Source organism: Dermochelys coriacea, chromosome 1 (assembly GCF_009764565.3).
Source record: "Dermochelys coriacea isolate rDerCor1 chromosome 1, rDerCor1.pri.v4, whole genome shotgun sequence".
Lineage (NCBI taxonomy): Eukaryota > Metazoa > Chordata > Testudines > Dermochelyidae > Dermochelys > Dermochelys coriacea.
In genome coordinates this window covers 212,747,331-212,772,255 of record NC_050068.2, presented here as the reverse complement: position 1 = coordinate 212,772,255, position 24,925 = coordinate 212,747,331, and the positions used below count along the sequence as shown (strand labels likewise).

At 43.4% G+C, this 24,925-nt stretch overlaps 1 protein-coding gene across 21 annotated transcripts in view; it reads right to left on the bottom strand.

Annotated features, from left to right (window-relative positions):
• Positions 1-24,289, bottom strand: part of KEL (Kell metallo-endopeptidase (Kell blood group)) — a 41,589-nt gene extending 17,300 nt beyond the window's left edge. For 6 of the 21 annotated variants that reach the window (XR_006280880.1, XM_043513411.1, XM_043513415.1 and 3 more), the window contains exons 1-13: positions 24,029-24,289; positions 14,990-15,179; positions 13,167-13,370; positions 12,198-12,322; positions 11,134-11,280; positions 8,683-8,748; positions 6,316-6,504; positions 4,972-5,117; positions 4,394-4,520; positions 3,728-3,838; positions 1,290-1,388; positions 646-723; positions 43-146 (exon numbers count right to left, since the gene is read on the bottom strand). Coding sequence is in view for 20 of the 21 variants with exons in the window: in XM_043513411.1 (XP_043369346.1) it covers positions 43-146; positions 646-723; positions 1,290-1,388; positions 3,728-3,838; positions 4,394-4,520; positions 4,972-5,117; positions 6,316-6,504; positions 8,683-8,748; positions 11,134-11,280; positions 12,198-12,322; positions 13,167-13,370; positions 14,990-15,179; positions 24,029-24,274 (1,832 nt within the window). In the remaining variant the exon portion in view is untranslated. Of the gene's footprint in view, positions 1-42; positions 147-645; positions 724-1,289; positions 1,389-3,727; positions 3,839-4,393; positions 4,521-4,971; positions 5,118-6,315; positions 6,505-6,649; positions 6,684-8,682; positions 8,749-11,133; positions 11,281-12,197; positions 12,323-13,166; positions 13,429-14,989; positions 15,180-23,879 lie in introns of those variants that run through there. The other 15 variants (XM_043513418.1, XM_043513419.1, XM_038404961.2 and 12 more) reach the window with 15 other exon arrangements.
• Positions 24,290-24,925: the final 636 nt, after the last annotated feature.

Sequence of the window (24,925 nt, the reverse complement as noted above, 5' to 3'; positions counted from 1 at the left end):
CCTACCACACATCATCCCCACCACCTGTTGGCTGAAACATACTTATCCTGTAGGTGGGGCTGAAGGAGCCTCAGGGAGAAATTTTCCCTCACAGCCTTCAGGCAGGCCACCACATTGAGCAAAAAGGTATTGTCATGTATCTCCAGCTGAGGAAAGAGAGAGGCAATGAGAGCATATTTAAAAGGACACAGAAGAGAGAGTAAGAGAGAGATGAGAATCAGAGAGAGGATGGGGCAAAAGAGACAACACCAACAGGGCAGAAAATGGAGTTAATCAAAAATCAAATATTCTCTCTTTTCTCTCCCAACCCTCAAAATCTCCAACCTAAGATGTGGAAAAGGACTGCAGGAGATATTATCACAAGCAAAGCAGAGCATGCCTTCTTTGGGGGATGAACTGTGCCACCCCCAACTTCTCCTGTCCCAACAGGAGGCAGAGTAGGCAAAGACGCAAGAGCACTGGCTGGATCTCCCAGCTTCTCCAGACCCAACCTCTTTCAAAACAAGACATTGGAAGGAAAGGAGAAGGTATGCAAGTTGTATGGAGTATGCTCTGCTCCCTTCCCCTCCAGCAGAAGATGCCCTTGAGTATGGAACAGGTATATTACCAGTAACAAGACAGGTATGTTTGCATTGTAGAACTCACATCCTGGAATTCCCGGTCCATTTCAGCAGTTTGGAGGATGCTGTCTGGATAGCCAATTTCCACCTGAAGCTTAGAAACCTTAAATCATTAAAATAAAGTAAAATAAAATTAAATAATACACATAACCAAGAGGATTCCTTACATTTTGAATGTCCATATAATGTGTTTCAGGGCAGGGTAAGTAGGACTTATAAATTAGCTCTGTAAAAATAAGAGCTGTCCTATTTGATTTCTCCAGGGAACACATCTCCCTTTGCTCTTCTCCCTTCCCAAGTCAGTGCCCTAACGCCAAATGCAGCCCTGATATAAAGAGCAGCTTCTCTCATGAAGCCCATGGACTTGTTTTTTATCTCCCTCCATGTGTAAGCTTGTTGGTGTTCATATATGTTGGCACGTATGCAGTTGTGGATGTGCATGGATAAACACGGAGCTTCTCCATATATACATGTCAGTGTATGACCATGTGCGTATGATGGTATATGTGTATCCACCTAAAAGTGTTGAGCAGGTATGTATAAAAGTGTCCATGTAGGATCATGTACATGAGCATGCATGTCAAAGTATGTGCAGGTGCAGACACCTATCCATTCTCCAGGAGCTTCTGGGATACAAAGACCTCAGTGACCTGTGTCTTCCACACATGCCTTGTCCTTGGCCTCTTGTCGGGTCTGCTCATCCATCCACTCCACCTGATCCAGCCGACTGTGGAGGGCATCTCGGACCAGAGAGAACATCTTCTCAGCCTGTCAAGGGGAAAGAGAGACACACTCAGGGCTACAGAAAAGCAGCTGCTCCTTAGGAAATGCAATATCTGGGTCTGAGAGGAGAGGGGAGCAATTGGGGCCCTTGTTTATTCAGTCCTGGGCTATTCTCTCTTCATGCTCCACAAATTGAGCTACAGCCCAGCCCTGGTAAGGATCCTTCTTTCCAGGAAGTGAGAAAGAAATTCATTCTCTACATCCTTTCAGCAATGGGCTTGTCCCTATACACTGCTCCCTTAACCCTGTTCTCCTCACCTCCCCCTTGCCTCTGCTTAGGTGAGAGGAGAACACAATGCCTTGTTCATTCAGTTCTAGACTTCTCCTCTCCTAACATGGGATGGGATCTATTCTAGACTATTTTCCCTTTGCTTAAATTAAAGGAAAATTCTGGATGCATTTAGTTCCAACTCCCTCTATTACACAATCTGACCCTCCTCCTTGCTGGTGCTGTCTGAGGGGGATTCAATCAGTCAGTTCAGGGCTTCGCTACACACATGTGCACACACACATACACTTCTCCCACAGTGGAACCTATATTCTGCCCTGGAGGAAGCCCAGCAAATTCACTTCACTGCTGCTCTTATAAGGAAGATGAGTGCTGTAGTTTGATATGCTCTCCTGTGTCCTTCTTCCCTCTTTCTCTTCTCTGCTTCTTCATTGGTCTTTCCTCTTAAGGTCTCAGTCTCTCATTGTCCCATGTCCCTGGGTTATTTTTTCATGGCATTTTCCACACATTGCAAACCCTTTATAAGTTCAGTGCTTGTGCCAATAACTTGGTATAGTGGGGTGGCCACCCGCTACTGACCTGAAGGGCTTGAAATCAGCCCTGGGAGAAGGCTGAGATGGCAGAGAGGGCTGCTGCTAGGAAAAGCAGCAAGCCTCGGCTGATTGGGGAACCAGCCACAGATGCGGTCATGCCCCAATCAGGGCCCAGCTGGCCCTTATAAGGGGGCAGTGGGCCAGGAACAAACACACACTCACTTGATGTAGAGAGGGATGGGCTTTGCCTGCCTACTTCCTGGATCTTAATATGGCTAGGAGTTAAGCAGTGTACTAAGACTGAAGCAGGGCTGGGAGAAGGCCAAAGGAGCTGGGGAGCTTTGGCAAGGAAACCCCCCAGGCTGCAGGCCTTGTTAAAGGCTAAAGAAAGGTACTGGGGTTGTGGAGGACAGCACAAGGGTAGGCAGAGGCAGCAGGTCCAAACCCCCCTTGCTGATGATGAGTGGCACTTACGCTGCAGTCTGCCCCAGGGAATGGGGGCTAGTTGATGACTGACAGTGGCCATAGACTGAGGTGAGGTGGGGATAGAGGGTGGGGGTTCCTTGGGGAGGGGAGACCCAAATCTGTGGGGGTACTGCCAGGGGGCAGTACCCTAGCCTGAAAGGGGCACCAGGGTTGAGGAGGGACTTGGGCCCAGTGACAAGCGGGAAACCAGCCTGAAGAGGGTGCTCTGGAGGCTGGAAACGCTAATTCCCTAGATGACCAGCAGGAGGTGCCGCAGGGGTGAGTCCTGCCCCGTTACACTTGGAAATGGAAATGAAAATCTGATCCCTTAGCAAAAAAGTTCCCTTTGTTTGTTATTACTGAACCATTCAGAAGCCCTGGCATATTGATGTGTTAATATAGGATTGCTCACAAGCACTGGGTAATCCATGCTAGTTTGTTATCATGAGATGGCTGGAACTGCACTTGCTGCTGTTGTTCATAAATTATGTTCATACCGGTTGTCATTCTATTGTCTCTCATGAACATTAGAGATGTATGCACTGGTTTGTTATTGTAGGATCACATGAAAGTACTGATAGGTTTCAGAGTAGCAGCCGTGTTAGTCTGTATCCGCAAAAAGAAAAGGAGTACTTGTGGCACCTTAGAGACTAACAAATTTATTTGAGCATAAGCTTTCATGAGCTACAACTCGCTGCATACACTAGTTATTGTAGGGATACTCATGAACATTAGAGCTGAACTGGTTTGTTATTGTAGGTTGTGTATGAGTACAGGCATGCACTGGCCTGTTGTTGTAGGGTGCTGTATGAGTGCTGGGCCTGCACACAGTGGTTTGTTAGTGTAGGATCATGCATGAGTACTGGAGGCCCCACTCTCTGCTTTGTTACTGAAGGGATAAGGATGGAGGTCCTAATACTCACTATTTTAGCAATAAATGTATTGATCCCATAATCTGCCTCACTCACAAAGAATGATGGGACATTTGTAAGGAATAAGGAAGTACACTGTCAAGGTCAGGTCATCAGCTAAGAATGGAAAGAGGAGAAGCAAATGAAGCTGAGTTTGTGTTTGGGTGGGGGAAGAAGAATACCTACGAGTTCCTTTGTCTCTTGAGGGAAAATCTCTTGCACAATCATCTCTGCAAGGACAGGCTCAAAGAAAGTGCTAGTGTCACTCAGGCATTTTCTCCAGCGATGGGCCAGTACCTGGGGGGCGGGGGGAGAGAGGAAGAAGGCAGACCAGCACACAGAAAAAGAGGGACAGAGAAATGTGTAGTAATGATCATAGCAAATCAAGAATTTAATTTATTTTAATTTGATTTTTATCAACCTTAAAAGGCTTTGAGCACTTCAGAAAACATGACCATAGAACTCAAGGCTGGTTCACCCTCTTTGCTTCCACAAGTGGAGGGGACTCATATCCTGGCTGGAAGGGACAGAAAAGGGAAACCTGCCTATCTATATGTTGTTCTCCAACCCCTGTCCTTGTGGAAGCCTCTTAGTGTGGATTGAACTCCATGGGTGCAGTAGGTACAGGGCTGGCTTCCTTGATGGCATCATCACTAGGGGGGAAAAAGCAGCATTACTTCCTATTTTCCAGCAATCATGGTCCACATGTCCTTCCACTCTGTCCCTCCAACATGAGAAACTCCTCTTCAAGGACTAGAGATCAGGGGCAGCAGCCAGTGGGGGTGGCCATGGGAGCAGAGCATCTATAGAGCTGCCTTGGGGGCTGGGGGAACTGAAGGAAAGCTGACTCACCATCCCAGATTCCCCTGTCTTTCCATGCAGCTTTTCAAACAGCTCCCTGCGTGCATCTTGGAACCGGCTGTCAAGGGCTGGGGAGAGATTTCCAACCAGGCAGAGGATCATATAGATCTGTAGGACCCTGGGGGGAAAAGACACAAAGCAGCACATTTATAGGGATAAATAATATATAAGGAACACTTCAGCCAGCACTAAATGCACCCATATCTTGGGTAAACTGTGGCAGCTGTTTAACCGCAAACAGCGATACCATTTAACAGTGAAGACAAGGAGTGATTAACAGTACCTCTGCCTGGAACTGCAGGAAGAACTTAGTTTGGCAGAATATAATTGCCTGAGCTGGAACTGGGCCAGGAAACAGGTCAAAGTTTGCAAAAAGTGCCATAGGATCTTTAATGACTACAAGTGGGAAGAGCCCCTGCTAGGTCATCCTCCTGCAGTGCCTTAGTATTTCTTTGGCCATCTCCCATCTGAACACTGACTAAGTCTATTCTTCGTGGTTAGTTTAACACCTGAAGCTATCACCGCCTCCTCAAGGCACAATGGCTACAGTATTAGACATCAGCTCCTACCTCCCCTTCTGCCATTTTTCAATCAGCCGTGACATGCCTTTCAAATAATCCATGTCGTGCACTGCGATTGGCTGGGAGATGTTCAGTTGCACAGGATGGAAGGCTGCCTGGAGGCATGACAGCCAATCGATTGTGGGTGCCTTTTCCTAAAGGTAAAGCCAAACAGAAATGCTGAAATGTAACTTCCCTGCCTATCTCCAGGACTGAATGGGGAAAATAGGAATGTGTCTCTGCCCCCTTGTGGTACCAGTCTCATCTGAGTGAGATTCAGAGGCACTGACAGTGCAGGGAGAGGAGTTACAGGACTGAAAGGGCAGAGAATGGAAGTCTAGCCCTGGAACTAGCAAAGAACAACCTCAGCAGATTGGGGATGCACTGATAGCTCAAACAATGAGGAGTCCTTGTGGCATCTTAAAGACTAACACATTTATTTGGGCATAAGCTTTCGTGGGCTAGAACCCACTTCATCAGATGCATGGAATGAGAAATACAGTAGGCAGGTATAAATATACAGCACATGAAAAGATGGGAGTTGCCTTACCCATAGGGGCATCAGTGCTAATGTGGCCAGTTTAACAAAAAAAAACCTTCAAAAAACAGACTTCTATTGAAGAATGGCCACTTTAAAGTCTGTTATTGAGTGTCCAGGGAGATTGAAGTGTTCTCCTACTGGTTTTTGAATGTTACAGTTGTTGTCTGATTTGTCCATTTAATCATTTGTATAGAGACTGTTTGGTTTGGCCAATGTACATGGCAGAAGGGCATTGCTGGCATTGCTGGCACATTGATGGCATATATCACATTGATAGATGTGCACAATACCTCTCTGCCATGTACGTTCAATGAGAAACTGCAGAACTGGAATTAATCTACAAACTTGACACCATCAAATTAGGCCTGAATAAAGACTGGGAGTGGCTGGATCACTACAAAAAATAATTTTCCCTCTGTTGCTATTCATCCCTTCTTGTCAGCTGTTAGGGTGGATGTGGCCCATTCCCAACTGAATTGGCCTTGTTAGCACTGCCCCCCCACTTGGTAAGGCAACTCCCATCTTTTCTTGTGCTGTATCTTTATACCTGCCTACTGTATTTCTCATTCCATTCATCTGTTGAAGTGGGTTCTAGCCCACAAAAGCTTATGCCCAAATAAATTTGTTAGTCTTTAAGGTGCCACAAGGACTCATCATTGGTTTTTACTGATTCAGAGTGGTAGCTGTGTTAGTCTGTAACTGACAGTTCAGTGGCAGAGGAAACTCTAGGAGGCAGGAGAGTGGCAATTTTTGCCAGGCTCCTTCAAGGGGTGCCACACATCTTCTCTCACCTGGAAGTTCAAGACACACACCTGCAGCTCCCTGATAGTGGTGTGATAGAACAGCATCCTTCTCTCCTGCCGTTCCTGCAGTGGGGTGACCTCCTTCTGGAGATTGGAGATGAAGGACAAGGCGAAGGAGATGACAGTGGAGGTAACATTCTGTGGCCCTCCCAACAGTGTCCCCAGCTTCATCAGGTATGAGAAATACACACGGACAACCTGTGATTTTAAAACCAATCACCAGTAGAAGAGCTATGAATTGGGATCTGAACCATTCTATGCAACCCTCAATCTTTCAGGGGTTGTTCCCCACCATCTCATCACCACAAACCACCCCTTTATCCCAATGTTCCTGTGTATCTGCCTGGAGCAAGGTTTGCTGAGTCGGGCTGTTGGATCTGTGAACAAAACTGAATTATCAGTGAGAAATAATAGCATATAGTTCCCTTACACTTTATACATGGTTTAAATATAGGGATCATTTTAGCACTGAAATGCAGCTACTTTTGGGGTGGGAGGAGGCAGCTGTTTAATTGCATGAAGCAGAAGTGAACAGTGTGGTCCTGTCTTCCTTGGTGCCAGCTCAGGACAGGGTTGTAGCTAATTTATCCATATGCTAATGTAAATCAAAGGAGTGTCATAGAATGTCGGGGTTGGAAGGGACCTCAGGAGGTCATCTAGTTCAACCCCCTGCTCAATGTAGGACCAATCCCCAATTTTTGCCCCAGATCCCTAAATGGCCCCCTCAAGGATTGAACTCACAACCCTAGGTTTAGCAGGCTAATGCTCAAACCACTGAACTATCCTTCCCCTCCAAAGGTACTGCAGTGTAATCCGGCCAATTCATTTGTGAACACACAAAGGAACTGTTAATGGTATTGTCTTTGCTTATATATAACCTGCTGATTGCTATCGCATTACATTATGTATATCCCTGTAACTAGATAACCCTAGATCAAAGGTGTTTGTGTTAAAATGAGGATGTACTTGATGTGTAAACTTCATGAAAACTAATGAAGGATTGTTTGCTATTACAGGGATATACACAATGTAAGAGGTAATGTAACTAAATTACTCATTAAAAGTGATTGGACCCTTGGAAATGTAAATGAAGAAGAGTGCTAACTTTCAAAGCAAGGGTCATTGTATTTGACAATGGAAATTTACTGGCCCATATGGTTGAAGACACTCTTCAGATTGTCTTCTGTGAGCAGAAACTATAAATACTGATTTAAAGGAATAATCATCAGCTCTGTTTGTGTTTGGTATCTTCCCCGTAAAAGTCCAAAGTGGAGATCCCCAGAAACATCTGGGTTCCCTGAAAAGACTTTTGGGCAACTAGAAGTTTATTATATCAGCTGCTATCATTTTGGACTTACAAACTTTGACTCGCCTATTAATGTATTTTACTTATTTTAACCTCTCATTAATTCTCATTTCTTTTCTTATTTAATAAATCTTTAGTTAGTTTACTAGAGAATTGGCTGCCAGCGTTGTCTTTGATGTGAGATTCAGAGTTGATCTGGGGTAAGTGACTGATCCTTTGAGATTGGGAGTAACCTAATGTGATGTGATTATTGGTTTATATAACCTTTTTATCATAAAGTCCAGTTTGTCTGGGTGTCAAGATAGGCTGGAGAGGCTATGACTCCATGGTAAGGCTGATGTAGTGATTCAGGAGTGCACATTTGTTACCGGCTTGGTGAAATCTAATTATAGAATACACCAGCAGTTTGGGGTGTCTGCCCTGTTTTCTGACAGTCTGCCCTGAGACTGGCACTCACAGTTGTTAGCCACTCCAGACAGTGAGACAAACGGAATGGAAATTTTGGACAGAGATAGCAGACCAGACTCCTGTTTCTATTTGGATTATCAGGGGATCTTAAATATCCATGGTGGGAAGACAGAACTTTGGTATTTAAGATCTCTGAAAGACTCTCACTCAGTAAATTGCAGTAATTCAGTTGATCCAGTTCAGGAAGATGAAATGACTAAATGGAATTGGATTTTCTGGACTGAATTCAAAGGTGATTGATTCCAAGGGCTCTCATCCACGCTAGGACGAAATGTGTTACATTTTAACTAACAGGTTATAAAGTCCTAGTATAATCAGGACAAGTCTTTTGTAAGCCATGTTCTCCTTGACAAGCTAACACATTAAAAAAATGTCAACAGGCCCTTCCTACACCACGACTTGAAAACCTGCTAAAAATGTTCTAAAACACCCCCATCCTGTCCTAGTGTGGACAAGCCCTAGAAAAGCCCCATGATCTCATCCAACACTGAGCCCATGTGATCACCACTCACAAACCACTTCAAATCAGGGGACACTTCAAAGTAGATCCCTTAACCCAGTATGCATTTTCCCCCCCCTTGCCCCAGCCTCTGATATGGTACCTCAGGATAATTTGCTTTTTCATTGTAGTCGCTCTCTGGTGGCATCTCAAACTCAGGATGGTCAATCTGAGGAATGAAATGAAGGAAAAACACTTAATACTAAAACACTAGAGATGAGGAAATAATTTATTCAATGACTTTTGTTTCTTTATCTGTTCAATAATTCGTCTGCAAGCAGCTTACAATTGTCATAAACTGATTTTATTATGACAAATATTTGCACTGTAAAAATGATAGATAAAAGAAATAGTATTTTTAAGTTCACCTTATACAAGTACCATAGTGCAATCTCTTTATCGTGAAAGTGCATCTTACATATGTAAATTTTTTTGTTACATAACTGCAATCAAAAACAAAACAATCTAAAAGTTTAGAGCCTAAAAATCTATTCAGTACTACTTCAGCCAATCGCTAAGAGAAACAAGTTTGTTTACATTTACAGGAGATAATGCTGCCCGCTTCCTATTTACAATGTCACCTAAAAGTGGGAACAGATGTTCGCATGACACTCTTGTAGCTGGCATTCCATGGTAGTTACATGCCAGATATGATGAACATTTGTATGCCCCTTCATACTTTGGCCACCTTTCCAGAAGACATGCTTCCATGCTGATTGATGCTCATTTAAAAAAAGTGTTAATTAAATTTGTGACTGAACTGCTTGTGGGAGAATTGTACATCTCCTGCTCTGCTTTTTACCAGCATTGTGCCATATAGTTCATGTTATAGCAGTTTCAGATGACCAGCATGTTTTTCGTTTAAGAACATTTTCACTGCAGATTTGACAAAACGCAAAGAAGGTACCAATGTGAGATTTCTAAAGATAGCTACAGCACTCAACCCAAGGTTTAAGAATCTGAAGTGCCTTCCAAAAATCAGAGGGGGATTAAGTGTGGAGCATGCTTTCAAAAGTCTTAAAAGAGCAACACTCCAATGCAGAAACGACAGAACCCAAATGACCAAAAAAGAATCAACCTTCTGCTGGTAGCATCTGACTCAGCTGATGAAAATGAACATCCGTTGGTCTGCACTGCATTGGACTGTTATCGAGCAGAACTCATCATGGACGCATGTCTTCTGAAATGGTGGTTGAAGTTAAAGTATGAAGGGACATATAAATCTTTAGCACATGTGGCACATAATATCTTGCAACACTGGCTACTTTAGTGCCCTTCAAACGTCTGCTCTCACTTTCAGGTGACATTGTAAACAAGAAGTGGGCAGCATTATCTCCTGCAAATGTAAAACTTGTTTGTCTGAGCGACTGGCTGAACAAGAAGTAGAACTAAGTGGGCTTGTAGGCTCTAAAGTTTTTTACATTGTTTTATTTTTCAATGCAGTTATTTTCTGTACATCAAATTCTACATTTGTAAGTTTAACTTTCATGATAAAGAGATTGCACTACAGTACTTGTATTAAGTGAATTGAAACATACTATTTTTGCAGTGCAAATATTTATAACAAATATAAAATGAGCAGTGTACACCTTATATTCTGTTATAATTGAATCAATATATTTGAAAATGTGGAAAATCAAAAATATTTATATAAATAGTATTCTATTTAAGAGTGAAATTGCATGATTAAAAATAATTGCTATTTATTGCACAATTAATCATGACTTTTTTCATCACTTGACAGCCCTAATTATTACATAAAAATTCATTAAACAATTAAACAATTCATTAAAAAATTCATAACTTGTTTATATAAGTGATGCCAAGAGACCCCATCTGAGACCAGGGCCCCATTGTGCTAGGCAGATAAGAGCCAGTCCCCTCTAAGACAGCTTACTATATAACCTAGACAAGGGCAGATAAAGGGTGGGAGAAAGGGAAATAACTTTATCTGCATGTGCTCACCCTAACCCACTCTCCATATGCTCAATTTCCAGAAATGAATGATAAGTTGTTGTGTTACTTTTTCCACTAATTCCTTAATTTTCTAATTTCTTTTAAAAGAAAAGTAAGAAAAGGAACTGGTACAAAATAGTATCTGGTCTCCAGTTTCTGGCAGACAAAGGCTTTAAAATATCCACAGCGTACCTTATTAGAAAACTGGAGCAAGGAGGACTCCTTGGCCTCCCAGCTCATGAGGATTGATGACCAAAACAATTTGTCCCTTACATAGTGTTACTGCTGGTTTCGTTCAGTTCATGAAAGTGCCTAATCCTCTTCTAGTCTCAATGATCTAGTAGCATCAATGATATCCTGCAGCAATGATTTCCATGGCTTAATTACACACTGCATGGCAAAACAGTTCTTCTTGTTTGTTGAAATTGCATAGATTTGCAGAGATCTTTTTATGAAGCAAATGTGTTTATAATACTCAAGATATGTCCAGTTTCCACTGCCTCTCGCAGTAGCTTAAGCAGTTTTTTGATCCTAAAGGCTAATAGGTACTGCTCTGACTCTGTTATTTCCAACTGCCATCTCCTGCTGATTCTCTCACCTGGATAATATTGGTACTGGGGTCAGAAGAGCTGGGTCCCACATACGCTCTGAAGAAGGGAAAAGTGTTGTATTTGCCCATGAGTGTTTGCAGGGTCTGGTTAAAATCTGTTTGTTTCCCAGGACCTGTGAAGTTCCAGCCACCAACCTGAGGAAAGAGTGACAAATGAAGACCTTACTGATTACTATTGGTGGAAAGAGAAGCAAGAACAGCTGGATACTGACTTCCAAATTCCACCCCATGGAACATGATGAATATGACAGCCAAGGTTCAGGATCAGTACAAATAATGAAGAAGAATGGGAAGAATCCATGAAAACCTTCTCACTGTGTGACCCTAAAGTGACCCTGTCACTTTATCTTTATGGAATGACCTAAAATTGCCATACAGAGCAGAGGAGGGCAAGAGGATGAGAAAGCCACATGAGGGCCACAGGTGACTTAAGAAGGTAGAAGGGGGATGAAAGGAAAGTGTCTACACTTCACTGTGACCCTCAAGCAGGGCAGTTAGGGCTCATTTTTCATACTTTCTGATTTAGGTGCTTAAATCAGATTGTACATTCATTGCACCTCAAAATTCCATCTGTTTTTTGCAGGGAGTTTCCTATCCTGAAGGCTGGATCTTATTGAATTACACTGAGTTCCTGTTAAGAAAAATATCCCTGCCTTCAGGATGGGAGGAATTCTGAAACAGCAAGGCTACACTTGCCTGAACAGACACTGAGGTAACAAATACATAATCAGGGCCTAAAATCAGGCAGCCAAATATGAGCGTTGGGCCCATCATATCTATTAGGGAAATGTTTGTGCCATGGAGTCTCATCAGTTATAAATTAGGCTGTGATTCTTCATTTACAAATTATACTCATTCCATGGGCATAAGCCACCAACTTGTCATCACTGACACTTTAGTCACCATGGTTTAGTAGACATGGTGCTGGCAAGAACAATAATGAAGCAGATTACCTTTCCCCCTTTTGTTTTCTATTCTTTTCCTGGTAGAACTCTTTTCTGAAGTATAAGGGTATACGTATGCTCAGAAATAATAGTGTGAACAATGATCACCTGATTTATGAGCTCCTTCAAGGGCTGAGCCCCTTCTGCTTCTATCTGTTGGGTATCCATGCAGGAGTGGTAGAACTGGATGGCTTTTCCCTTGGCTGAGCCTCCAACCCTGAGCTGTGGAACCTCTGAGAAAAGGAAAGCACACAACACTAACAAGCCAAAAATTAAAGGAGAGCAAGAAGCAGTACCAGGTGAGGAGGTTGGGTTGGTAAGAGGTAATGTGCATCCTGAAGCAGAAACTACAGCTTGTTTGATAATCCATGATGAAATATAGCATACTGGAGCTGCATAAACGCCATGGTCACCAGTGAAGATCAAATCTGTGAGTTGTACTTTTTAGTGGGGAAGATCCAATCACCTAAACCAAAGTAATAGCTTTAGCTGTGAGCAAGGAAGCTTCTACTATAGTTTCTAGGGGCCAAGAGTAATGGGAGACGTGATCACATCCAAACTCCTAGGAGACGGAGGGATACAGTCACAAGTCAGCACTGGAGAATCCCAAGAGAGCTTTGTTTCCATCTAGGATGGTTATAGCTCTGGTGGCAATAACAGGGAGATAACATGGAGGTGGTTGTGTGTCAATGCACGGTTGGTTGTATTGCTGCCTGATTGGCACGGCTACTTCCACAGTGGTGGTGTAAGATGTCAGGAAAATGATTTGGACTTCAAGGGGCTGAAGTGAGAGACCATGTGGTGGTTACTGTGTCTATGGTGACTGAAATGGTTTGATCGTTTTCTGGGGAAGGTTGTAGTGATGCATGTTGGGGGTTGTGGTGACATTCCCAGTGGTGCAGTCCCATACTGGTGCATGCTCAGGTTCATGCTTGTGGTTGCAGTGACAGAGGTGACAGGTTGGGTTGGTCCCTGTTGGGAGTGGCTGCACTGTTGTGGCTGCACTGTTGTATGTCAGTAATCACATCTCTGACTGAAGAGGATGCTGGCAGTACATGCACCATCTCCCCTCCCTACCTAAGAGCCTCTTCAGGATCAGCTGGTTTTCTTCCAGCAGGACATCAAACACATTTGATGACTCCATTGTCTCCGTGCGCAAGTGGTTGGCTTCCCAGTTGCCACAGGCATAGCCATAAAAATCCTCACAGGGGTCTATGGTGGCATTTCTCACCTCCAGTAGCCTGGCCAGGAGCATGAGACATTCCTCGGTGTCACAAGGTTCTGGGCAAGAAGCAAAGACAGGAGCCATCATTAGCAGGGTAAAGGAAATTCAGGACAACAGTATGGAAATATAGGAGAGGTTATTTTGACATTTTATTTGTGGTAAAAATCCTGTGCTTTTGGCACAGTGTTGGATTCTTTGGAAAATGGTTGAACAGAGGATGAAGTGTTGTCCTATGTCTGACTTTATGGACAGATGACAATAAGTACCAATTAAGGGAAGCCATTAAAATAAAGGCTGCATGGTCACCCCAGGGAGGAGGTCCCATCTTGGCACAACCCAAGTGGCCACAAGGCTGATTATCAACAAACTTCTCCTGTTTCCATCTTCTTACCACAGTCACTGTGGCAATGGGTGTTTGGCCAAGTAATGACCTCAGGGGAATATGATAACCACTGCAAGGTTAAGAAGGGTGTAAACACCAGAGAGGAAGAAAAGGGCATAGCTAGGGGAAAAGAGAAACCTGAACAATGATATATCAGAAGCATTTCCCAAAAGTGAAATCTGTCACCCCTTTTCTACAGAGGAAAGTTGTACCAGTCCAACTTATGTTGACTTAAACTGATTTAATTAAGCCTGTGTAAACTCCTGGGTAGACACTCTTATTTTGTTTTAAGAGTGGTTTATGTTGGTTTCCAGTTAAGTCAGTTCTTTGCTGAAATAAGCTACTCTTCAGTCAAAATAATACATCTTTTTAGTTAAAACCTTGGATGTTTGTCTAGACAAGGCCATAGGCTGTGGCATAATGTCTCAAGGTGAAGGGTGGAAGGGCCATGGTCTGAGATATAGGAAACTGGCCTAAACAAAGTCCTGTATAACATACAAGTAGGGCTCCAACCTTCACTGGTTGGTATGATATACGTGGGGAAAAGGTGGGAGATAGAGAAGGTTTGAAATAATGCAGCCTTCTAGGGGTCTATAGTGAGGGTATCCCCAGTCCTCACAAATGGGGAAAGGATAGGAAAGGCGTTAAAGGGAAATGCCAGCTAAGGGGAAAATAAGTAAACTGAGGAACAGGATGTGTATGACTTGGCCTCTTCATATTTATAGATCCTTTATAGCAGAGATCTGTCTAGTGGTTAAAAAAATGGACTGCTTGTGGATCTGGATTCCTGGGCTCTATTTCCAGCTCTGCCACTGACAGGAACTCTAATTGTCTTATTAGTACAAGGATTCCACTGGTTGTACCTGTGAAAACTAGGACGGGCCTATGAATTCAGGGATGGAAAGGAGGGGCAATTCTAAGCCCCAGCCCCAAATTCCAGACTTATCCCTATTTCTGCTAGGTCACCTACAGACCAATACTGCTCAGAGATACAGAAGCTGTGGGTAAGAGAGGGGATGAGAGTACTGTAATACAATAGCTTTTAGAAGGTGCAGTGCTGCTCTTCATAAAAGCTGGGCCAGGCCACACTAGGTTGGCAGGAAGCTTGGGAGTAAGGAGGCCTTCACATGGCAGGGAGGGCTTGGAGAGGGGTAGGGCAATATTTCTTTATTACAATTTATTTACTTCAGACATTTGTTTTCCTAAGACTTAGGAATCATCCAGGGCCTAGACCTCGCATAGATGCTCAGCCCAAAAGGCAATGAAGGGAGAGGAGAGAGGAAGGGGTCTCACTGGTGGGTCGGGTGTGAGGGAAAGGAGAAGGACTGTCATGTCTTGTACCCAGGCCACCGGTCAGGATGGTGTAGGCAAGAAGCAATGCAAACCCAAGGACAGTGCTGAGCATGAGAGCACACAGGAGCAGGCTCTTCCCCCGGAGCCATCTTCCTTTCTTTGAAGCCTCTCTCGGATCCTTTTCACAGGCCTGAAAAGGAGAGTGAGGAAAAGAGGAGATGAAGAAACATTCCTATTAAAGTCACACCAGGTCACATACCCTCCTAGCTCCACCTATTCTACTAATATTGACACAGGAGGGGTGGTAACCAGACATTACTAATTGTACCAGTTCCCCAGTTGCTTCTATCCATGCCTTGCAGAAACCTCAACAGCTGTTTCTGCACCTCTTCCTCACCAACTGCAGCAATCCTTCCCTTTCTTTCCATTTACCTGATCTCCCACCCCAAATCCTCCCACAAAATCATGGCACTAACATGCTGCCATCCCATTGTTTGTTCTGCTTGTGTTTTACCCTCTTGCCCCAACCCTGTGTCTTTCTGGTCTGTTCAGACTGTAAGCTCTTTTGGGCTGGGACCAGCAGCTGCTTTGTGTTTGTATCTAGGCCTCGGGCACTACTGCCATAAACATGATTAATAATAAACAATAATCATAATAAAAGCAGAGAAAAGATAACAGAAAACCCAGGTGGGGGAGGAGGAATATAGAGATGGTATAGAAAGAGAAGGGGGAGGGATAGCTCAGTGGTTTGAGCATTGGCCTGCTCAAACCCAGGGTTGTGAGTTCAATCCTTGAGGGGGCCATTTAGGGATCTGGGGGAACTATTGGGGATTGGCCCTACTTCAAACAGGGGGTTGGACTAGATGACCTCCTGAGGTCCCTTCCAACCCTGATTATTCTATAAGGTCATTGGTGCAGGAGACAGCTTTCTCAGGGGCTGATCTGAGAGTGTGGAATAGACTCCTCCAGAAACTAAGGATGGTAAATACCTTACAGGGTAATCGGATTCAAAACATAGAGAATCCCTCTAGGCAAAACCTTAAATTACAAAAAGGCACAAAAGCAGGAATATACATTCCATCCAGCACAGCTTATTTTGCCAGCTATTAAACAAAAGGAAATCTAACGCATTTCTAGCTAGATTACTTACTAACTAACTGAAGTTCTGAGACTGCATTCCTGATCTGTTCCCGGCAAAAGCATCACACAGACAGATCCTTTGTTCTCTTCCACCCCCTTCCCCCCCTCTCCCCCCCCCCCCCAGCTTTGAAAGTATCTTGTCTCCTCATTGGTCATTTTGGTCAGGGAGCCAGTGAGGTTATCTTAGCTTCTTAACCCTTTACAGGTGAAACAATTTTGCCTCTGGTCAGGAGGGATTTTATAGCACTGTATACAGAAAGGTGGTTACCCTTCCCTTTATTTTTATGACACTTCTACACAATCTTCTCCCCATGGGAGAATATGAGAGAACTAACCAGACATGGCAGACATTAGTCATGCTGCTTAATGCAGCGCTGGAAAGTGCTCCTACATCTGCTGGAAGCTGCTCACACACTAGTGATGAGCATGATAGAAGATCCTATACAGAGCTGAATAGAAGAAGAGCAAAAAGAAAGGTTATAGTCCCAGATCCACAAAGGTATTGAAGCTTCTAACTTCCATTGATTTCAACAGAATTTAGGAACCTGCCTCAATATTTTTATGCAGCTGGGGCCATAATGCTTAGCACACCTAGTATTTTACATCCTTGAAAGGCAGCACAATCATTAATGTGAAAATCATTAATTTTCAAAGGCAGACATTCCAGTTAGGTGCCCAGTTCCCATTGACTTTCAATGGGTGCAGATTTTCAAAGGCACAGTTATGCACCAACTAATTAAGGCAGGATTTGGAATAGGAGAAAGGAGAAAGGAAATCAAATACATAGGAGCTGGGCCTGCACATATAGGATAGGAAACATAGAAAGTAACCAGATTGAATACAAAAAAAGGAGAAAAATGGTTTTCTTCCACCTCCTTGTGATGGACACACACTGAGTTTTACTCTGAAAGTGAAGATGGTCTCAGGGAAGGGGTGGAAAGGGAGGGAGAATTTGCATGGCTCAAGAACAGAGAGGAGTGGGTACCCTTTTCTTCTGTGTGCAACTCCTTCACTTCCTCCAAAACCATCCCTTGTGCCCCCTTCTTGCCCCTGCAGTATGTTTCTCTGTTTTTCAGGTTGGCAGCCTGATTACAAGGTGTTTAAAATCCTGGAGTACTCTGGTCTTGTGCTCTTTGATGGGTACATATATCTCCTCCTCAAATCCTGAAAGTTGTGGTATAAGACAGGAAGCAGCAAGATATGACTTTTCATTTCCTGTGTAATATGATTCACAGTAGACCCTACATAAATTGTATTAATATTTTCCTTATTAAATAATGCCTCTCTTTAAATAACAGTGATTAAAACAAAGAAGCAAACAAACAAAACCAGATATTTACAGTGCTCCCTCCAAACCCACAATTCTGAATAATGCAAAGAAGCTGAGATTTTAGGGTCTGTGCAGTGAGGGTCATGACAAGAACAAATGTTCCTAAAACACTTCATATTTCCTAAATAATAGCGTTTGGATTTAGCTTATCTGCGTTTTATGTTGCGTTTGAAGGAATGACGTTCAACTTCTGAAATAACAATGTCCTGGGCCTGCTCAGAAGGACACTGATCTCCTCCCTTAGTAGTGTGGGAAGAAGATACAGAATGGGGGAATACCTCCTTTGCCTCTCATGGCTAGATGCATGTGGCCCAATACAAACTAACTACCCTTGATCTTAGGTCGAAAGGGGATAAAAATGGCTCTGGGAAACTGTAGGGGGGAAGGGGTGCCACTGATCTACAGAATTTTCCAAATAGTCTCTGGCTTCAGTCTAGTCTCAGCTCAGGTAGGTCTGGATACTCAAAGGGTTTTGGCAATGGGATATGGAGGGTTTTACATCTTCCAATCTGGCCTGAAGTTGTGGGGTGCAAGACAGTTGGCTAGCTTACAAGGGCCTGAGGAATGGGATATGGAGCCTATCATGTGCAGGTTGCCCCTTCCAACCTGGCCTCAGGTAAGAGGAGTGAGAGGGTAAACTGGCTGTATGGTTGGAGGAGACTGAGGAAGAGGATAGAGAGCCTTTCACCTCCAAGCCATCACTAGCTTCAATTCATGGAGTGTGGAGTCTGAATGGTTTACAGGAGACTGAGGAGTGGGTCAGCATTTCCAGTGCTGCTCCATGTTGTGGGGACTGGATATTCCAGGGTGGGGGATGGGCATGGGCAAATGGGGTATGGACCCTGTCATTTATAGGTAGAATTGCCAGGCATCTGGTTTTCGACCAGAACGCCCAGTCGAAAAGGGACTCTGGCGGCTCTGGTCGGCACCGCTGACCGGGCTGTTAAAAGTCCATTTGGCAGTGCAGCAGGGCTAAGGCAGGTTCCAATTCAATAAAAGCAGATCTTCCAAAAGCTCTGCTTACTTCATGAGCTCCTCACAGAATAAATGGCCAAATTCAAATGTTCTGTTTCAGCCTTTAAGGTTAGACACAGAATCAAGCCAAGCCAAGTAATCACCTGGGCAGATATTTTGTATGACTCCAAAAATAGGGTTGGTTTAATTTTTTTTTGTTGAATAAATATATAAATTATTGTTGATGACTTGTTTAGAAAAATTTCTAAACAAAAATGTTAAAATATCCAAAACTTTTAAATATTTGAATTTTTTATTTCAAAATAGTTGGAAATTTCCCAGTTTCTCTCAATTTTACTTCCTGAAAAAGGGGGATAGGAAAGGTAAAGTTAGAGAAATACATGGGGGGAAAAAAACAACTATCTCTATTTAAATGATTCACTACAGGAAATGTATGAAAATGTGTGTGTATATATAGTGAGAGAAAATCCCTCCCCTCCCTCCTATTTTTACACCCCCTTGCCTTTTTAAAAAATGGGCAGGAGTAAAAACTGATATGGGGGGGGGAAATCCAGAAATTCAAAACACTTTTTCAAAATTAATTTTCTTTTCCTTTTTTCAAAAATTGAAAACAATGTGAAAAATTTTGAACAAAACAAAACTGTTAAATTTACTTTTGAATTTTTTTGCTGAATCTTTGGCCCATAATTTCAACTAGTGCAGTGCTAGAAAACATCTTTGTCCATCTCCATAGATGTATAATAAGGAACTATGAAAATATTAGTCTGCAGAGTTAATCCTGGGAGAGATGGCAGAGCTTTTTCAGCAGCTGGCTCAAGAGGATAGAATTCACTTCCCATGAAAAATAAGCTCAGAGCTCACAGCTCTTAGCACAAAGTATAAAACTTGTTTCTTCAGCTGATCTTTTCCCCACATCTGCAATAAAGGGGATGATGGAGGAGGAGAGGAAATTGCTGGAGAAAAAAAACCAACAATTCGGAGTGTCTAAGGAAGAAGCTTTTGTCTTGTGCTAATGATAATTTTGTAAAGTGCTCAGATACTGAAGTGCTGAATGTGGGAGAAATTCTTGGTAGTTGGAGGGAGGGGAAAGAGAGAGAGAATCTGCACCTAAAGCAAAGATGTATCTCGAGGTGAACAAAGCAAGGAAAATTTTCTAAGAATATTAGTCTGAAGGAGAAAGTATACTTCGACTCAGCCATGTTCACAATCCTATTTGCTTTCCACGAATATTCAGGCACTCAAGTTTTACTAACACCAACTCTTGCCAAATTTGCCATTTCAGCCCAAATGCTTGAATAGTCACTGGAAGCTAATTTCTAGCTGATTATTTGAGAGTAAAATACACAGTTTGCAATTTACAGTGTGTAGGTTAATTACACAAGTCATCCCACTCAATTTTGCTGCCTTATTTTAGAGTTCGGTATGAACTTTCTTTGTTTAATGGCTGTGTGCTACGAGGTACACGCCAGCTCCTTGTGCCAGAAGAATTACTGTCAAAACCCATACACCTGGCACAAGATATGCAGCAGGGAATTGTCCGAACCAAATAATGCCTACAGGATCTGTATTGGTGGCCACAGATGGACTCTCAAACTGAAGCACTCAAAAAATCCTGACAGGTTTCAGAGTAGCAGCAGTGTTAGTCTGTAAATGCATCCGATGAAGTGAGCTGTAGCTCACGAAAGCTTATGCTCAAATAAATTTGTTAGTCTCTAAGGTGCCACAAGTACTCCTTTTCTTTTTTTCATAAAATTCTGTGTCACTTGCCAAATGCATGATAAGACAGTAGTGACGTGTACCCCTCCATTACAGCCTGTTCCTCTTCCTGAATCTGCATGAGAAAAAGTTGCGATTGACATTGTAGGACCCTTTGATACTGCTCCAGTTGACTGCCATTATGCCATGACTTTAATAGATTATTTCAGTAAATGGCCTGAGGTAGTGTTTACATCGCAAATCTCTTCTGATACAGTAATTAAGTTCCCTTCTTCAGTTTTTAGCAGGGAATGTAACCCCAAAGAACTGGTTTCAGATAATGGTAATCAATTTACTTCCCTGGAGTTTGAAAGTTTCTAGCACAGAGGAACAGTTTACACAGAAGGTCATCCCTATATTACCCTCAAGCCAATAGGGAAATCGAACAGTTTAACAGAAGTTTGAAAGACAGTTTGCAAACGGCTAAACTGGAAGGGCGGTTTCTTCTTCCTTCACTACTGATTTCTTGCAAGCATACCGGGCTACAAGATATGCCACAACGCAAAGATCACCCGCAGTGTTACTGCATGGGAAACAGATGAATACTAAACTGAACATTGCTGGATTGTTAAAGGCACGACCAGATGCCCCAGCCAAGGACGATGTGAGAAAAACAGTTGAACAGAACGAAGCAAAGTATAAGGCTTTTACAGACAAGCGGCAAGATGCAAAGGAACCAAAGTTTGAGTGTAGTTCCTTCCTTAGAATACGAAAACATGGAATTTTACGCAAAGGGGACCATAAATTCACAGCTCCTCTTAAAATCATAGAGGAGAAGGGACCTTGCACCTACTGACTTTCTGATGGGTGGGTATGGAATGCTTCTTATCTTGCACCTGCCTATGCACCAAGAGGAAATTATGCCAACACCCAGTCTGCACTGGATGACTTAACTGTAGTACCAACACAACAAGACATTGCACTGGAACCAGGGCTTGAGAGACGGCCCATCAGACCCAGACGACCTCCTGTCTGGACTAGACTGTTACGTAGTATCTACAGTGCTTTCAGTGTAATATTTCTGCCAACAATATAGTGTCTTGTTTCATATTTGTTCCTGTGGTTAGAACAATAATGTTTTATTTTAATTGGGAGAGTTTAAGAGAGGAGGGAATGTAGTGTTTAGATTTTGCTTGTAATTATTAGAATTGGGAGCATTGGCTGTTGGGAATCTGAAAGGACAGGAAACAGGAAGGAAGGGGGAGGAGGAATTGAGAGGCTGGGAGACAGCTACGGAGGGTGCAGTAGCAGCTTGGTAAAAAGGTTTCCACTTTTGAAAATAAAGTCCTGTTGAAGCTTGTTAGTACCTTGTCTGGTTGATACAACAACCATGTGATTTATAAACTAAGAGGACATGAACTGAGACTGTTACAGTTAGAGCTAGTAGAATTATTTGTTGCAAATAAATTCTCCAAATAATTTAGCCCTTTTTCTGTGTGTGACAGATTTCTGCCTATGCATTCACTGGACCTGGTTCTCTCTTGTCATTAACATTTACACTTGTGCAAAATGAGCACAAAGCAGGTGTAAAACACTACCATAGCAGAATGATAGCATTTACATCTAAATTTGCACTCAGTTAGTACGGGTGTAAATGATGAAACAAAAGGTGCAAGGCAGTGGTGAATCAGGCTATTATTTGTAAGTATTCTCTAAATAACTTGAATAAATTATTTTCAGCCATTGGGTTGTTCACAAACTGTTCAGTTTGACCATTTGCTATTCAGTGGGCCTGAGGCATGATTTGCCACGGTAATCACATGCAGGGGTGGATATAGTCTCCCGATTCAATGGGAGGAACAATGCCGCCTCCTCCTCCTTGCCCTGCTGCGGGAGCACTGGCCACAAGCAGCAGCACCCTCCGCCTCAGCACTACAATCCTAATACTGTCACAGGGCAGATGGGAGATCCCAGGGAGTGGTGGGTGAAGTGGGTGGGTTGGAGAACAAGCCTGCCTCACGCTCACCACCCAGGCAGCAGTTCCTGTCCCATGGGGCTCTCTCCGGCTCCCTGCTCCAAGCATTGTGATCTGGCACCCAGGGTCACGCTACCATGCAGATTTGGCCCACCTCCCTGCCCCATCATGACAGAGGACTGGCTGATCCAAACCTGAGGGGTGCTGCAACCTGGTGCACAGGGTCCCAACACCCCTCCATCGTAGTGGAGGGGCAACTGAGCAAAACCTGAGATGTGGGGGCCCTGTGCAAGTGCACATTGGTTAATCTGGGCCTGATTTCTGTGGGTGCACTTGCACCAAAGACCTTAGCCTCTCAGATTTGGAGCCCCAGTCCAGCAAAACACTTTAGCACATGCTTAAATCCATCTCTGTTTAGCAAGGCACTTAAGCATGTGCATAAATCCCTGGAAAATGTGGGACTGAAGCATACATTGAAAGTGAAGCATATACTAAAGTGCTTTGCTGAACAGAGATGCTTTGCTAAACCCTGGCCTGGAAGATTGAAAAGTGTGAAGCATAAAAACAGCCACTAAAAAATTGAAATAATGAATGACAACTACTCTTGTTCTCATGAGAATATGGGTATTTGTATGTAAAACAGCCATTCCCCAAATATACATGCCAACAAAACCGCATTCGTCTGAATAGAAAATAAAAATGGGTATGAATACAAACAAATGGAACAGCAATTTAGAATACACACAAAGACTTATGAACTCTGCCTTTTGCTGAATTCAACAGCTTTAATTATAACCTAATAGATATTTTGAAATTAATGTTATGTTGATTAGTTACATAACTCATATGGTATTGTTTCTGTTCCATTTGGATCTTATATATTTAACCAAATTAACACTACTTGGCAAATGTACATTTGATTATAAATTTGCAGTTATGTTGATTAATTACATAAGACATCTAGTCAGGAAAGAGAAACAAAACCACATGACATATAATTAGCCAATACAGTGTGATTTTCAATTTGCAAATATTTCCAACTTAAGAATGAGCTCACACTAAAAAAAAATGTTGAAAAAATTGCAAATAATTCTGAATAAAGAGTGTATCTGGAATTCTGCAATTTGTGTGTGGACAATTTGTGGATACTATAAAAAAAAACCTCATCAGATACATTATTTGTTGCAAATTGTTCACTTAAGTCTCAGTATAACTCAAAATGGCCACCAGTGGGAACCGGTTCTCTAAAACCTTTAACTGTGGACAGCAACTCCAAGACAAAACTGCCTACTGGGATGACTCTGAATTATAGCTGGTGGTTCTAGTAGCAGTTACCAACTGGAATTGTGCAAAATGAGCCTCCCCCGCAAATTCACTCACTCTGATACAGAGATATGGAAAGAAAGACTCTTAAAGACAAATGCAGGCAAAGCAGGGGATACAGATAAATATAGAGACACAAAACTCTGATATCTTGTCTCACCGGCAGCAGGGAGGGGGAGCCAGGAGTTATCTATGTGTAAATTAGGCAAGTCCAAAACAAAGTTGAAACTCAAACTTCGTAGATCTCCATGCTGGAACCTGAACCCCTAGTGTTAGGCCCTGTGCAAGTGCTTTTGTACCCCAACTCTCAAGTGCAATTGTGTCCAGCTGTTCAACCCCCCTTAGGGCACAAAGCAGGGTAAGAGTGAAAGAGAGACATAGAAAGGAAGAAAAAGAGAGGGAGCACAACTGTGTTAAATGATATGAATAGGGGACTAGGGGTCTTTCCCTACCTGCTGAGGCGTCCTTATGCCATTCATTGTGGAGACTCTCCTGCTCCCTGTATGGTTGCTGCTGCTGCTGCTAGGTTGTTTATGCCCTACTCCTCCCCAAGGGCTGGTAAAGAACACAGTTCAGATCCCAGACAGTCTCTCCTTCCCACCTTGGCTGTGTGCTCGGAGGAGGAGGAGATGAGAAAAAGGGCTTTGAAAAACACCGTTAAAGAAAACAGGAGGCCGAGAGACAGAGATATGGATACATTTCTGCAGCTCCCCACCCACCTTCTCCTGCTGACACCGGTTCCTCCCCCGGCAGTGCATTTTCGCTTTCTGCTTCCCTTTGGGGGAACAAGGCTCCACCACAGCCTATCTCTCTGAGTTACCCTGTGCACCTGCCCCCTCTCTGCCATGCCAGGAACCCATGTTGGTCACAAATATGCAATTTTTTCCCCCCTGCCAACTCACCGCTTCTTCTTTCCTACCCCAGCTGCCCTGCTGTTCCCTGCACTCCACATGCCTGCTCTGATATTCTAACTGCCTGTTTGAACCTGCTGTTCTGGGCCCTGAGGCCTCTGCTAACCTCCAAGATAATGACAGTTATAATGAGGAGCACATTCTGGAGCTCCTCCACCCGCAGAAAGTGCAAAAATCCAGATGTGCTTCTCCTGCTGCTTCTACAAAAGCACCAGTATCTATTTCCAGCAGGAGAAGAAATGGAATTCTGATTCTCTTCCTTCTGCACCCGGTATACATTCCAGGGTGGCAGGTGCACCCTATGTGCATTCCAGCTTGGTACAAAATAGCAGCAGCCCACTTCCCTGAAGACCATTCCTGGGACGATTAGAAAAACCAGCTGGTGGTCCCTTTGAAGGTTTCATGAGTGGAGTGGGAGTCTAGGTTACTTCCCCCAAGACCCCTAAAGCTCAGTGACAAGGAAGGACAGTTACAGAAGGGTGGCTGGGCCCTATTTTTGGGGGGGGGGAGAGTTTACAGAAAGGTTAGACTTGAGCAGAGGTCCAGTGGCAGGGTCCTCCCTCAGCACTCCGCTCGGACAGACTCTC